Source organism: Mus caroli, chromosome 1 (genome assembly GCF_900094665.2).
Source record: "Mus caroli chromosome 1, CAROLI_EIJ_v1.1, whole genome shotgun sequence".
Taxonomy (NCBI): Eukaryota; Metazoa; Chordata; class Mammalia; order Rodentia; family Muridae; genus Mus; species Mus caroli.
The window spans coordinates 132,042,486-132,057,695 of record NC_034570.1 but is presented as its reverse complement, the minus strand read 5'-3'; the positions used below and the strand labels follow the sequence as shown (position 1 = coordinate 132,057,695).

The 15,210-nt window shown below is 34.2% G+C and overlaps 1 protein-coding gene across 5 annotated transcripts in view; it reads right to left on the bottom strand.

The window, feature by feature from the left end:
• Positions 1-15,210, bottom strand: part of Kcnt2 (potassium sodium-activated channel subfamily T member 2) — a 350,913-nt gene that overhangs the window by 142,947 nt on the left and 192,756 nt on the right. For all 5 annotated transcript variants that reach the window (XM_029477031.1, XM_029477035.1, XM_029477039.1 and 2 more), the window contains one exon: positions 10,124-10,232. In XM_029477031.1, coding sequence (XP_029332891.1) covers positions 10,124-10,232 — 109 coding nt within the window. The remainder of the gene's footprint in view (positions 1-10,123; positions 10,233-15,210) is intronic.

The window sequence follows — 15,210 nt, the reverse complement described above, 5'->3', positions numbered from 1 at the left end:
AAACGCTGACACCATTGCATAGACTAGCAAGATTTTGCTGAAAGGACCCTGATATAGCTGTCTCTTGTGAGACTAGGCCGGGGCCTAGCAAACACAGAAGTGGATACTCACAGTTAGCTATTGGATGGATCACAGGGCCCCCAATGGAGGAGCTAGAGAAAGTACCCAAGAAGCTAAAGGGATCTGCAACCCTATAGTTGGGACAACAATATGAACTAACCAGTACCCCCCAGAGCTCGTGTCTCTAGCTGCATATGTATCTGAAGATGGCTTAGTCAGCCATTATTGGAAAGAGAGGCCCATTGGTGTTGCAGACTTTATATGCCTCAGTATAGGGGAACGCCAGGGCCAAGAAGTAGGAGTGGGTGGGTAGGGAAGTGGGGTGGGAGGGTATGGGGGACTTTTGGGATAGCACTGGAAATGTAAATGAAGAAAATACCTCATAAAATAAATAAATGAATAAATAATTTATTTAATTTTAATTAATTAATTTAATGTAGCTGTCTTCAGACATACCAGAAGAGAGCATCAGATTCCATTACAGATGGTTATGAGCCACCATGTGGTTGCTGGGACTTGAACTCAGGACCCCTGGAAGAGCAGTAAATGTTCTTACCCTCTGAGTCATTGCTTCAATCTCTCCAGCCCCTCCCTGCACTTCTTGAGATTCATGGATCATTCTGCCTTTTTTGTTTGTTTTGTTTTGTGTTTGTTTTTTATTTGTTTGTGGGTTTTGCTGTTTTTTTTTTTCCAGAGCCTTTAGATATTTCAACTTATGGTCTAAAATAACTAACATTCAAAAAGCCATATAGGAGACATACTTTTGTTTACTTTGTCACTTATCTATTCTTTAAGAATTCTTACATATATTTCAAACTGAAGCTTCTTGGAACTTACACATCTGAAAAACTGTTTTATATTTTGAGGTGTGTTGTATAGTATAGTATCTAATTATATACTATTAACAATAAATATTCCTACTAGATCTTTGAGTTTTCTTGTGTCTTCTGTGTTTTCTGTATAGCGCTGAAACAACATTGCTGGTTGTTTCAGCACTATCTGCGAAGAGATGAAGCATGTCAGAGACACCAAAGCAGCTATTAATCAAGCAGCCAAGGGATCTGTTAGAAACCTCGTCAATTGGGAGGATATAAAAAATGAGAGTTGCAAAGAGAAAACAAAGCTTCCTTACTGTTTTGGGTTTTCACAATCGATGAAGAAATAAATGAAATGCTTTATGAATCTGTTCTCACTCTCTTTTTCTATTATCACCACCTCAATTCAATTTCTCAGCATCTTTCACCTGAACAGTCATAATAGCTTCTTAAATAATTGCTCCTTGGAGAATCTTTTTATAGTTTCCACTGAATTTCTTATTTCCTACAGGTACACTTTTATCAAGTTTAAACTGAATATCTTTTTTTTTCAGACTTTTATCCTCTCATTCACTTCAGAAAATTTTCTATTCCTTAGTAAATGATAATCCATAGTTCACAATTTGAAGGGTCTAAGCCAATTGACTAACAAAATAAATAGTACTTAAGGCAAACATCTCATAATATTTCATTTCTTGTTTGCTTAATTTCCAACTCTAAGAATTCTCCTAGCATTAAAATTGAAACCATCATAAACTAGCTAGAGAAACTATGCACGTAGATGGAGAGACAGAGAATGGAGATTTTAGGGTTAAGACTTAGGTAAAAATACAGAGTAAGTTAAAGTGTTTTCCTTGTATCTTATTTCACTGATTATTTTAAGCAAATGATAAATAGAAAATAAAGAAAGTTTCTTCGGGAATAGAGAGCACACGATGCACATTTTATCCCCGGTGCAGACAACAACAGATTGCTCTTAGAAGGATTCACAGAAACATTTTATACAAAGAAATAAACAAGACACAAAGAACACATAACTGTTCTCCACAAAGCATGCGTCTAAAAGAACCAAGTCAAAGAATGAAAATTGTGGTTCAGTCTTTGACAGAAAATACCTGCAATCCTTAAAAAGCAACAGGATATTTTACTCTAATCAGAATTATGAGGCTGAGTGTTTGGAAATTATATGAACATTTGAAATTGTCATAAAACAGCATGAAAATGCTTTGAGTAGATTGAATTGTGAGTGACCTACGATAATGCTACCTGATAAGCATATTGTAGAAGATCAATTTATTCAGGTGTTAAAGCAAATAAACTAAATGGATGGCTACATTATAGAAACACCTATCAAGCTTACAAATGACACTAAAGTGAAGCGCAAATGTTATTTTAAAAATTTACCTAGGAAGAATGAATTCCACAATCATTTACATAAAGTAATTTATAGAATCATAACTTATTTATTGACATAAAAGAGTCATGGTTATATAAGATATAAAATGTATAGAAATCTGTAGAACACTCACTGAGAATGTACATGAGAATATAGCATGTCTAAATTTAAACAGTATTTCAATTTAAAGCATTTAATAAAAATTAATGACAAGAAAAGCTCAAAAACACAATATTTTTAACTATAGATTTAAGGAAGGCGCTGAGAATACTTAAAATCTGAATACAAACTAGATTAATAGCATTTTTATTAAACTGTTCGGGGGTTAAAATTGTCAGTGTACTTCTATAAAATGGAACAGCCTGCTTCTCTGGAAAATCTTACTATAGTACAGTCCTGCTGTGCTTGTTTGTATGTATGTGTATTATACATGTGTATATGTGTTTATGAATGTTTGTGAACACACGCCTGTGTATGTGTTTAGATATCTGTACGTATGTGTCTATAGGTATGCGTGTTTGTGTATGTATGTATCTGTGAATATATGTATTTGAACATGAGGTATGTGCATCTGTTTTAGGTTGTGTATAGATATGTGCATCTGTGTATGTATATTTATAAATAGAAAGATTTAATAAATGAATAAAATGTAGACTACCATTGAATATAGATTGACTGAATAAAACCTTTAATTACCTAGTAACTTTTAAAGTGTAAATTGAATTTTCCAAAACATCAAAGGTTCTCTAAATAGTACCGAACATGGTCTTATGTATAATAGTTTGGATCATATTTAGACCCATCAAGAATGTCGAAGTTCAGAGGTTCTATATTTTGAAAGTACATTAATATAAGAAGTTGTCTTCTTTAGCAGGTTGCAGAAGCAAAGTTTAAGATGATGTCTATGTGGGTGTGATATGGGAAATGAAGAAATCACTCTGCTTGAAAATATCACACTTTACCACTTGGAGAAAGTCAGGCCTGCATAACCATATGCTATTTAGAAACAGCTAAGATAATTTCCAATATTTATACTGCTTGGAAATATTCCACATTCTCTTTTTTGGGTAGGCAAGCGTAAGACACTGCAAAGTCTAATGTTTTACAAAAAAAGAAAAAAAATGCACATAAGGTCAAAGATGAGATGCAATTTTCATGTTTTTTAAAAAGTAAACTATTTCTCAAAGACATGAGTTAATACAAGTATTATTTAATAATAATGTTTTTGGAATTGTACTCATGCTTTCTCATAAAATTCATGGCTTATAATACTGCCAATAATACTGTTAAATATATATTTACTCTTTTTCACATTGAAATTGTATTGTAATTATGCATTGTAATTACTGGGGAACTAACTCCTACATCTCTAGAAGATGATTCATACTCAAGACTTGGTATAATTGTGAAGTAGAAAGTATTTCATTCAGTAAACACATTGAAATATGGGCATGATTTTCATTCATTAACTACTGTCAGGTTATGTTATATGTAAAGCATCATAATACATGGAAAGTAAAATTTATAGAGGATTCATAATTTAATCAACAAAGTAATTTTTTTGTAAGCATTACTCTGAGTTGCAAATACCATACACCAATTTATTATCTTTCTCTGCTCTTTTGGGTTTTAAAGAAGTAGAAACTTTTTCAAAAGACACAAAAGTTGAAAGGAAATCAGATGAGAAACAAAATATAAATAACATTTTATGAGTGGGAGAAGGCAGTAAAGCTGTAAAAGTAATTTGAGTTTATTCAAGAATTTCTTGTTTCTAGCAAGAAATATAAATCTCTCTCTCACATTCCTCTTCTAGTGTGTGCAGTCTCTCTCCCCCCCTCCCTCCCCCATCTATGTGCGTGTGTGTGTGTGTGTGCATGTGTTGGTCTGTGGGCATGTATTTCCATGCACTTAAATTAGTTTGGAATGAAAACAGGAGAGAAATTTATGATTTTCATTTTAGTTTGCTCAAATGTTGAGCTATAGCTTCATGTCTGTATCTGAACTGAATGACCATGACTTTTTTTTTTGTATTTTTCAATGGAGAAGAACTTATTTATGAATTACTCAAAATATGGAGGCAAAAATTTGCTCTGGATAATTCTACAACAAATATTGATGCTGATCATGCTTTAATAGAATTATTAGACAGAAATAAGGTAGGTAAAGAACAAAAGATGTCACACAACCATTCTCCCTCACTCTTAGGTATGAAAATCTCTAGTAATCTTTGTCATAATCTTCAGTGTCAATTGTCAAATATTTTACATTATTGAAAATCTTTCTCAATGAAAATAGATTTGACATAGCCATATGTAAATCACCATTTGAATGTTAGTCTCTCATAGCTGAAAAAAAAAATGGAGGAATTACAGAAAGGACTTAAGGAGTTGAAGGGATTTGTAACCCCATAGGAAGAACAACAATATCAACCAACCAGACCCCCAAGAGCTCCTAGGGACTAAACCACTAGCCAAAGAGTATACATGGAGAAACCCATAGCTCTGGCTGCTTATGTAGCAGATGGCCTTGTCAGGCATCATTGGGAGGAGAGGTCCTTAGTCCTGTGAAGGCTCCAAATCCCAGTGTAGGCACATGCCAGGGCAGTGAGGCAGGAATGCGTGGGTGATTGAGGGGGCATCCTCATAGAAGCAGGGGGAGGGGAGATGCAATACGGTGTTTCCAGAAAGGAAACCAGGATAGGGGATAATATTTGAAATGTAAATAATGAAAATGTCCAATAAAAGAAAAGAAAAAATCCAAAATAAAAAAAAAATATTCAAAAATTGACTATAAAAGAAAGTTAGTGTTTCTTCCATAGAACAAAGAAACTGGTCAACTCAGTGTGACATTGGAGATGTGGAAATACATACACAATGGTGGGTATTACTGTTGGGTACATGCATCAAGATGAATGGCAGCAGAGGTTAAACTTTGAAATATGAGGAAACAGAAAAAGTGAATGTTTTGGTGCCATCATGGCAAGCAGAAGCCCTAAATAAAGAGAGCCTATCTAAGGATCCTCTAGATGTAATTGATGAAAGAAAAAATAGTGGGTTCTTTTGTGTATTCTCTGTAGATGTAGCTGAGAAGGGCTGGTAAGTGGATTTTAGGTAAAGAAATTATAGTGGTTTTTGAAAAATCTACATTTTGAAATGTCTGTTAACAATTTAATAGGTAATAATGGTTACACAGTTTGAGATATAGCACCCACGCTTATAATGGCTACTGACAGAGAATGGTAAAATAGAAATCTTGTACATTAATGACATATTCTAACTCTCTCTCTCTCTCTCTCTCTCTCACACACACACACACACACACACACATATATGAAAGAAATTTGTTTTAGAATTCTCCTGATAGATAGATAAGTGATCTTATGTTTTTTAGACAATGGTATTTAAAACATGTCTTCTGGCACATGATGCCTTTATTTCTCTTGATCTACAGCAATCCTTAAGGATTCCAAAGAGAAAACATCCCTTAGTGGACACCTCACTTTCTTCCTAATTTTCAAGTCCTACTGATTGATCATTCAATTTTTTTTTCTACAATATTCTGAAGAGAACTTATTTAGACTGAGGCTACTTTTTCATACCTTTCTTAATCCTTTTCTGTCTTAAACCTGTGAGTTAATAGTACATTCTCTCCAATATAATAATATATTCATATTCATATTTATATTTATTTTAGTCTATTCTTCTAAACATTAATGTAAGAAACTTAGTTAACATGAGAAGCAGGTACTAAGCTATACTTAAGAGCTGATACTCTTACACTTTCCATTTACTGGTAGCTGATTTTCTTATGTGTTTGAAATAGTAACAACTCAGGTTTGGAGTGCCTTTTCTTTACAATCATTTTTGTTCATTATGAAATAAGTTTAGAGGAATGGGGATCTGAGGCTATGCAGCTGACACAATGAAAATACTGTATGGTACCCAGTCAATAGTTACACATTTTGTGCTTTATTTAACAAATTCTTCATTAAGAGTACAAACTATTAGTACCCCCAGAGCTCCTTGGAACTATACCTCCAATCAAAGAAAACACATGGTGGGACTCATGGCTCTAGCTGCATATGTAGCAGAGGATGGCTGTTGTGGATAGCCCTGGGGCAAATTATATTTGATGTTAATTCTGTTCTCCTGTGAGCAGTTGTGAACAAGAAATGAGTCAGCCCTCAGGTGATTTCCTGTAAACCTGCTTCCCACCTTAATTTGTAAAATAAAGGAGAGCTGATGATTGAGAAGATAAAAGGGAAGGTAGAGCAGAAGGTGGGGGAGAGAGAAGAAGGAGAAAATGGAAGAGAGAGAGGACTCAGAAGAGGAAGAGGAAGAAGGAGAAAAGCAGAGCAGAAGCACATGGCCTGGAGAAACTGCAAGTTCTAAAGGGTCTCATAAGCTGAGGAAGATGGTAGTGTAGCGGGTAGATCTGCCCAATTTAGGCACACAACATGTAATCATATTAATTGTGTTGTGTTTTCATTGCTGGGGCATATTTGCGTTGGGGAGAATTCCTGCAATAGATGGCCTAGTTGGTCATCAATGGGAGGAGAGGCCCTTGGTCCCGTGAAGGCTCTATGCCCCAGTATAGGGGAATGCCAGGACCAAGAATGGGAGTGGGTGGGTTAGTGAGCAGAGGGAGGAGAGAGGGGAATGGGGATTTTCAGAGGGTAAAATAGGAAAGGGGATAACATTTGAAATGTAAGTGAAAAAAATATGTAATAAAAAATTTTAAAAAATAACTTAAAATAAAAAGTACAAACTATTGAAAGGGAAGTTTGTTTGTGAATGAGTGACCTATGTCTTTTTGGAAGCTTATCTTCAAAACATAATTACATTACCTATGAACCACACTTTTTTTAGTTGAGTATTTGTAATGTATATACAGACTATAAAACTTATTTTACTGAACATTTTATTCTTTCTGCCTCTTTTTAGGTATACAACTTTTTTCTTCATTTTTATGGTGATAAGAACCTATCTTTTCTATTGCTCACAAAATCCATTTATAGTCTTTCACATTGGGATATAATCAAAACAGAAGTTATTGTTTCAATTGTGCTTCAGTATGTTCAAATACTAAAATCCACTTATTGAATGCTTGCTGCTATTTGTTTGACAGAAGAAATATACATCAATCTCCATGATAAGGGATAACTTAACTGTAGGGTTTTCACTGTGTAGTATTTATGTAGTTGTAAGCAGAAATTTATTTTTTTTTACCCCAGTCACTTTTATTAATATATTTTACTTTTAAAATGCATAATGTATAATCATTGGAAGATTTTTTTAGGGTTATTTGAGGATGTCATTTAAAGAGCTAAAAATAAAAATGCATTGTTTGGATTTCCATGATAGTCAAAGTAGCACTTAAGCAATGTAAGAACACAATAAAAAACATCAAGGAAATATGATTTTTTAGCAATTATTATTTGATCATAATTGCTATTAGTTTTCTATAGTTACATATTGATATCAACCCCTAATAACTCAACATATGCTTTACTCATCAAAATTCTACATATCAACATGCCTTGAGGTGGCTGGTGCCTAAGAGAGAGCTCTGCAAGCTGGTAGATGAGTCTTACTTTTCCTCTTGCTATTTGTTCTTTTAGGAAACTAAACAGGGCTTTCTTCATATGCAGCCCAGAGGCTGCAAGACCACATTCCAGTAAGACACACATGCTAGAGTTGGCTCCTTGGGGACCATCATTTTAATGATCTATTAAACAAGCTGACAGCTTTATCCACTGCCTTTTATTATGAAAAGTCTGTTACTTCTCAAACTCTTGCTGAGATAGAAAATGAATTATATTGATCTGAGAGCTTCATACATCAGCCTTAATATCTTTATGACATTTTAATGAAACTACAATGCTTTCATCTTTTATACTATAAAAAGACCCCCATCTGATATGTTGTAATCTCAGCTATAAAAGAACTTAGAGCACTATTAAGCAAAATTTCAACACGTGTCAAAATATGAAATATTGAGATGAACTATTGGGAGTGAGTTTTTAAATAATGTACTCATTTTGGTAAGTTTACTAAAATCATGTCAAATGAAATAATTGAAAGAAAAAAACACACAATAGTTTCTGTAACACCTTACTTATAAACACTATTCCCGCAGACGATTGATCTATGGGAAGACTATTATTCTTGGCTGGATAAAGCAAGGGGAGAAGAGTGGAAGTCTTTTCTGAGTGAGTAATCTCATGGTCAAATGATGGGCTGATGTACCACCACATGGTGCAGTTGCCTTAAGACTTAGGTACAGGGCTGGTGAGATGGCTGAGTGGTTGAGAGCACCGACTGCTCTTCCGAAGGTCCTGAGTTCAAATTCAGCAACTACATAGTGGCTCACAACCACCCATAATGAGATCTGACGCCCTCTTCTGGTGCATCTGAGGACAGCTACAGTGTACTTAGATACAATAATAAATAAATCTTTAAAAAAAAAAAAAAAGACTTAGGTACAATTGATTTAGAATCAGTGGACAGCTGGAAGTTCGCCAGATTTATTTTAACCATCGCCTCTGGCCCTATCCAGTTGAACATAAGCAGCTTTTCAAGAGAAATGGAAAGCATGAATCAGAACAATAATTTGCATACCTTTACTTTTAGATTCTTAAATGTCAACATTCAAATTTAATATTTTACTATAATACTTTGACTTCTGCTCATGTCATGAATGCTGCCCAAATATGCTCTTTGACACTTATAAACAGTAATTTAAAACACAAATATTTACTTAAAGCAGGCTTTTGGAAAAATACTTCATGAGGCACTTCACATACACTTTTCCATCTCACTCTCAAAAGCATGTGCAAGAGAATGGCTCCCACATCTTTATCAGCTTTTTGGGTTCTAGCACCAGCACCTCAGACCACTACAATAAGAACTTCTGCAGTGAGTACTTTTAAAGAAAAATATTCCAAAGTGCAATAATATACAAATGGAGTAAAGCGTCAGTATTTTTGCTTTGTCTTATAGATATTTTGTTACAACCAGACATCACTTGTGATAAGGAGAAAAATAAACTGTATCACCAACCTCATTAATTTCTCATTATTTAAAGTTCATTTATAATGTTTATTTCAGTACAATAAACCAACAAATTAGCATTTAAAGATACATGGACCAAATAACTTATGGAATATTGCTAAAAGAACTTAGATTTTAATAATCTTCTAAGCTTTGATTGTTGAGATAAATACAAACACAATGTCTATTCTGCATGGAAGAAACGTATATGAATCAAGTACAAAGCTTTTCCTTTCTCCCACAAAAGTATTTAGGAAATAATTATAATTTTATTGTTCAATTTTCTAATGATGCAAAGCATGTTCTCCCTGACCCTTATAGTATTTTATTTTAAAACACCGTGTCTCAAAGAACACAAAGCAGAAGGTTTTCTCTTTCTTGAATTATGTTAAGGTTTATAACCCAAATTAACTATCCTGCATTGCAATATACTATAAGTTAAGTTAATTTGTGCTTGAAATAGTATATGTGGGAGAGAACTGACTATGTGCAAACTTAAAGACAGAACATTTCAAAATTTAATCACAGCATCATTTGAAAATTCAAATATTCTACAAAAATATATGGTATATCAGATGCTAACATCAGCAAGTTATATATCAAAAGTATAGATTCAACTCAAATATTAAATTCCTGCATATTAGGATTTTTGTATTTTAAAAGGATGCTTAAAAGAAAATTCTGTCTGTTCTATAGAACAACGAATAAGTGAAATGCCACTAACTTCACAAATGTAAAACAAAACAAAACTGAAAATTATTAGAGGAATTCAAAGGCTATCATTGAAGAGCAAAACTTACCTGCAAATTTGATGTGGAATTTGTTTTCTGGTTTTAATATCTGAACATACAGAGGACAATTTGGGGCAAAATCTTTCACAGCCCATGCTCTCAAGATTGTTTGGTGATCCTGAAATGATAAGATCCAAAATACTCTGAGATTAAATTTAACAATATAAATTAGAATAGTAATAAGGCAATTAACTTAGCAAATGGTAGCATTTATAGTTAAGATTTGCACATAAAAACAATTCAGGTCCCTCCTCCTCTCTCTCTTGATGTTTTGAGAAAGTGTCTTCTATATTCCAGGTGGTATTCAGTTTGTTATGCTGATGGGCCAGGAACTTCTGATACCCCTGCTTCTATGTCTAAAGTACATTTATTAGTCTTTTACCATCATTCTCAGGCAATGTTTTCTTTTTAATCCATACTATTTATATAAAGGATCTAATTCTAAATTCAACAAGTGACATTTACTAAGAGTTAGAACATTAAAACTTTGGGGGGGAGCAACTATGAAGACTATTCATGCAGAGACCATATTAGATTATTCATTTAGTAGTAAAAATAAACCATTTGGTTCGGTTCTTAAGTTCATCAATGTATATGTGTGTGTGTACAGTGATGAAAACCACTCATATGGAATAAAATTTACTGGGAAAGTTAGGATGCTAAAAGAATCAAATTGAAAATAAATGTTCAATGTCAACAGTTGTATAAATAATTATTAAATGAACTGAACATCATAAGGCAAATTATTAGAAAATATCTTTACCAGCTACTCTCTAGAAAAGACATTGTGGGTTAGCACTGCCATGTAATGAATGGTCAATATATTTTTATTGATGTTTAAGCAAATGTAACTAAAATTAAGCAAGCTATTTCTTCAGATAAACTAGCCACCTACAAAGTTTTGATAGCCACATAGGACTAGTAGCTGCCATTATTGGTCAATAGAAACATGGATAATTCTATTCTACAATATCTCTAGGTCAAAGAAGATAAAGACAACATCTCTCCCATTAATACTTGATACACTCAGATATAATGGGGTGAGTATGGAAATACAGAAGAGCCCATTGTTAATAATTGGTAACTCTTATGTATTTTTAAATTTGTTATAACTCTCTACCTAGATATACATGATGATATCTCAATTCTTGTAGTGAAGTTATCAGGACATGGGGCCTTTTAGGTTCCTTCCTAAGGATGATATTCTTAAAAGGAAAAGCAATCAGTACTCTAATATAAGAACATCTGGAGGACTCCCATACCATCTTTAGCAAGACCACAATGTCTAAGAGACAAGAAGACACATTTTTGTCAGAAGCTAGATCCACCTGCATCGTTTCCTGACTTCCTTATTCATTTCTTATCAACTACACATTTTATTTTTCTCTGCTGTATCAGATAGAACAAGACAGTGACTTCAAGTTACATGAAAATTGATAAACAGGAGATCTGAATGCATGTTGGTATCTTCATGATGATATATTAACATCATGAGGACAGAACAGGCATGACTAATATCTCTCAAATGAATATCTGCTATGTAATATAATATGATTTTAAATCTGATGTTGTGACATTATAAATAATTGAGTATAGGGTACTTGTTATTTCTTTATAATTAGGACCACCTTTTTTTCTTAAAAAATGAGCAAAATCACTAAACTGTACTTTTAAATTACTTTTGTTTAATGTTGTTTAGAAGTGGTAGTCAATGAACTATTATAGAATGCTTAACCCATGTGTCCCTCAATGTATAATTGGATTTGAATAAGTCCGATTTGCCTTCTATAAAATACACACATTTACATCATACAGCATTGCTGTGAAGGAAACACATAGTACATTCTAAGATCTTTTATTAGCTGACAGTGAATTCGGGACAAACACAAACTATTTTGCATATTCTTTGAAACATCTCAGTAGTAGAAATAATAAGATTTGAATAAAACATAAACAACATTGGCATTCTTAGCAATGGAGTTAATAATTTGTTTGCCATCATCATCTAAGTAATGAATATACTTTTTGTCTATTAAAAGAAGGAATATGAGGTTCTAAAGGATCTACCAATGTAGAAGAACAAATTCCTCAAGAGTTATCCTTCATGTTGATGATAATCAACCCTTGGTTTAATATACATAAAATGAGCATGAATGTACTGTTTTGTAAATAAATGAAAGGAGAACAACTTTGGAGAGGATTTAAAACTTGGAAGAAGCAAGCAGCACTCCATGGCCTGCTTTGTTCTGATGTTCTGTTTGAGGTCAACTCTGGTAGGCTATTTCTACAGCATCAGCTGACATAATTCTTTAGTAAACCTACCAGAGAGACTTAGAAAGGAGCCCAGATCATTGTTGACACTACAGTCTATTGAAAGAAAGAGGAAGAGGAAAAATTCATTTTGTATAAAGTCTATACATAAATTCTCAAGTAACTGGCTGATCACTGGACCATCTGAAGGAGGCAAAAAAACAAAACAAAACAAAACAAAAAACCAAAATTTAAAATAATGTTGAAGTTGTTTCTAGCATCAAGGGTAAACAAGTTGGACTCCAGTTATACTAAGTTAATTTTCTAAGAAAATAAAAATGTAAGATCTGCTACACAAGAATTCTCATCTTTCCCCAATTCTGAGGAAGAGAAAGGGAAGGCAATATAGATACTGAAAAAAAAAAAAAAAACAGTGTAAAATATCATAGCAGGATACACATGAATGATACAGATATACAGTTTAAATAGATACAGATGATTGGATTCCAAAGAAGAATACAAATAGAGGAAGGCAGAGAAGGAGTTAAAAATAAAAACAATTGTGAATGGCTCAGGGTTAGGAATAATTGTGTTTTCTTGAGATTAGGAAGTTTTGAACATTCACATGGCAAAGAAAGTCATCACAGGTCAAACAACTAGACTAAATGGAAAATGCCTTGGACTTCAGGGAGAAGCTAAAGCACAAATCACTGTGAAGCAAGGATTATATTTAATGAAAAATTGTTCCCAGGGGAATGTGAAAGAATGGAATTTTGAGACCATAAAAAAGTAAGGACAAGTATAGCACCGGACATGAAACTACAAAAGGGAGCATGTAGAAACCCTTTATGGTGTATAGAAATAACACCAGTAAGAAGTCAGAGTTTGGGAAGTCATAAAAATTATGTCAGAAATGGCTATGCCCTATGCACTAAATTAGAGCATAGAACATTTCCCCATAAATTTCTTAAATGCATCTATATCCATAAAGGAAAATTTATGGACTGGTTTGTATGGTTTCTAGTTTATGTGAATACTATCAAAACATACAAGTGTGGCATAGAAAATACCAAGAAAAGAATTAGTGAAGCTTCACATTTAATATGTGATATACTATCGGCAAATAATTAAACGTGAAAATGTAAGGATTTAGATTTTATTCATTAGAGGAAGCACTAAGTATCCTAAAGACACATGTTACAGGCTATGTTATCTGAAATCAAACATCTTTATGAAAAACCAATTTTTTTAATTTTTAATATTTTTATTACATATTTTCCTCAATTACATTTCCAATGCTATCCCAAAAGTCCCCCATACCCTCCCTCCCCCACTTCCCTACCCACCAATTCCCATTTTTTTTTAGCCCTGGCGTTCCCCTGTACTGGGGCATATAAAGTTTGCAAGTCCAATGGGCTTCTCTTTCCAGTGATGGCCGACTAGGCCATCTTTTGATACATATGCAGCTAGAGTCAAGAGTTCCGGGGTACTGGTTAGATCATAATGTTGTTCCACCTATAGGGTTGCAGATCCCTTTAGATCCTTGGGTACTTTCTCTAGCTCCTCCATTGGGAGCCCTGTGATCCGTCAAATAGCTGACTATGAGCATCCACTTCTGTGTTTGCTAGGACCCGGCATAGTCTCACAAGAGACAGCTATATCTGGGTCCTTTCAGCAAAATCTTGCTAGTGTATGCAATGGTGTCAGCGTTTGGAAGCTGATTATGGGGTGGATCCCTGGATATAGCATTCTCTAGATGGTCCATCCTTTGGTTACAGCTCCAAACTTTGTCTCTGTAACTCCTTCCATGGGTGATTGTTCCCAATTCTAAGGAGGGGCACAGTGTGCACATTTTGGTCTTCATTCTTCTTGAGTTTCATGTGTTTAGCAAATTGTACCTTATATCTTGTATATCCTAAGTTTTGGGCTAATATCCACTTATCAGTGAGTACATATTGTGTGAGTTCCTTTGTGATTGTGTTACCTCACTCAGGATGATGCCCTCCAGGTCCATCCATTTGGCTAGGAATTTCATAAATTCATTCTTTTTAATAGCTGAGTAGTACTCCATTGTGTAAATGTACCAAATTTTCTGTATCCATTCATCCAGTGGAAGAAAGACAGCATTTTCAACAAATGGTGCTGGCACAACTGGTTGTTATCATGTAGAAGAATGGGAATTGATCCATTCCAATCTCCTTGTACTAAGGTCAAATCTAAGTGAATCAAGGAACTTCACATAAAACCAGAGACACTGAAACTTATAGAGGAGAAAGTGGGGAAAAGCCTTGAAGATATGGGCACAGGGGAAAAATTCCTGAATAGAACAGCAATGGCTTGCGCTGTAAGATCGAGAATTGACAAATGCAACCTCATGAAACTACAAAGCTTCTGCAAGGCAAAAGACACAGTCAATAAGACAAAAAGACCACCAACATGATTGGGAAAGGATCTTTACCTATCCTAAATCAGATAAGGGACTAATATCCAATATATATAAAGAACTCAAGAAGGTGGACTCCAGAAAATCAAATAACCCCATTAAAAAATGGGGCTCAGAACTGAACAAAGAATTCTCACCTGAGGAATACCGAATGGCAGAGAAGCACCTGAAAAAATGTTCAACATCCTTAATCATCAGGGAAATGCAAATCAAAACAACCCTGAGATTCCACCTCACACCAGTCAGAATGGCTAAGATCAAAAATTCAGGTGACAGCAGATGCTGGCAAGGATGTGGAGAATGAGGAACACTCCTCCATTGTTGGTGGGATTGCAAGCTTGTACAACCACTCTGGAAATCAGTCTGGCCGTTCTTCAAAAAATTGGACATAGTACTACTGGAG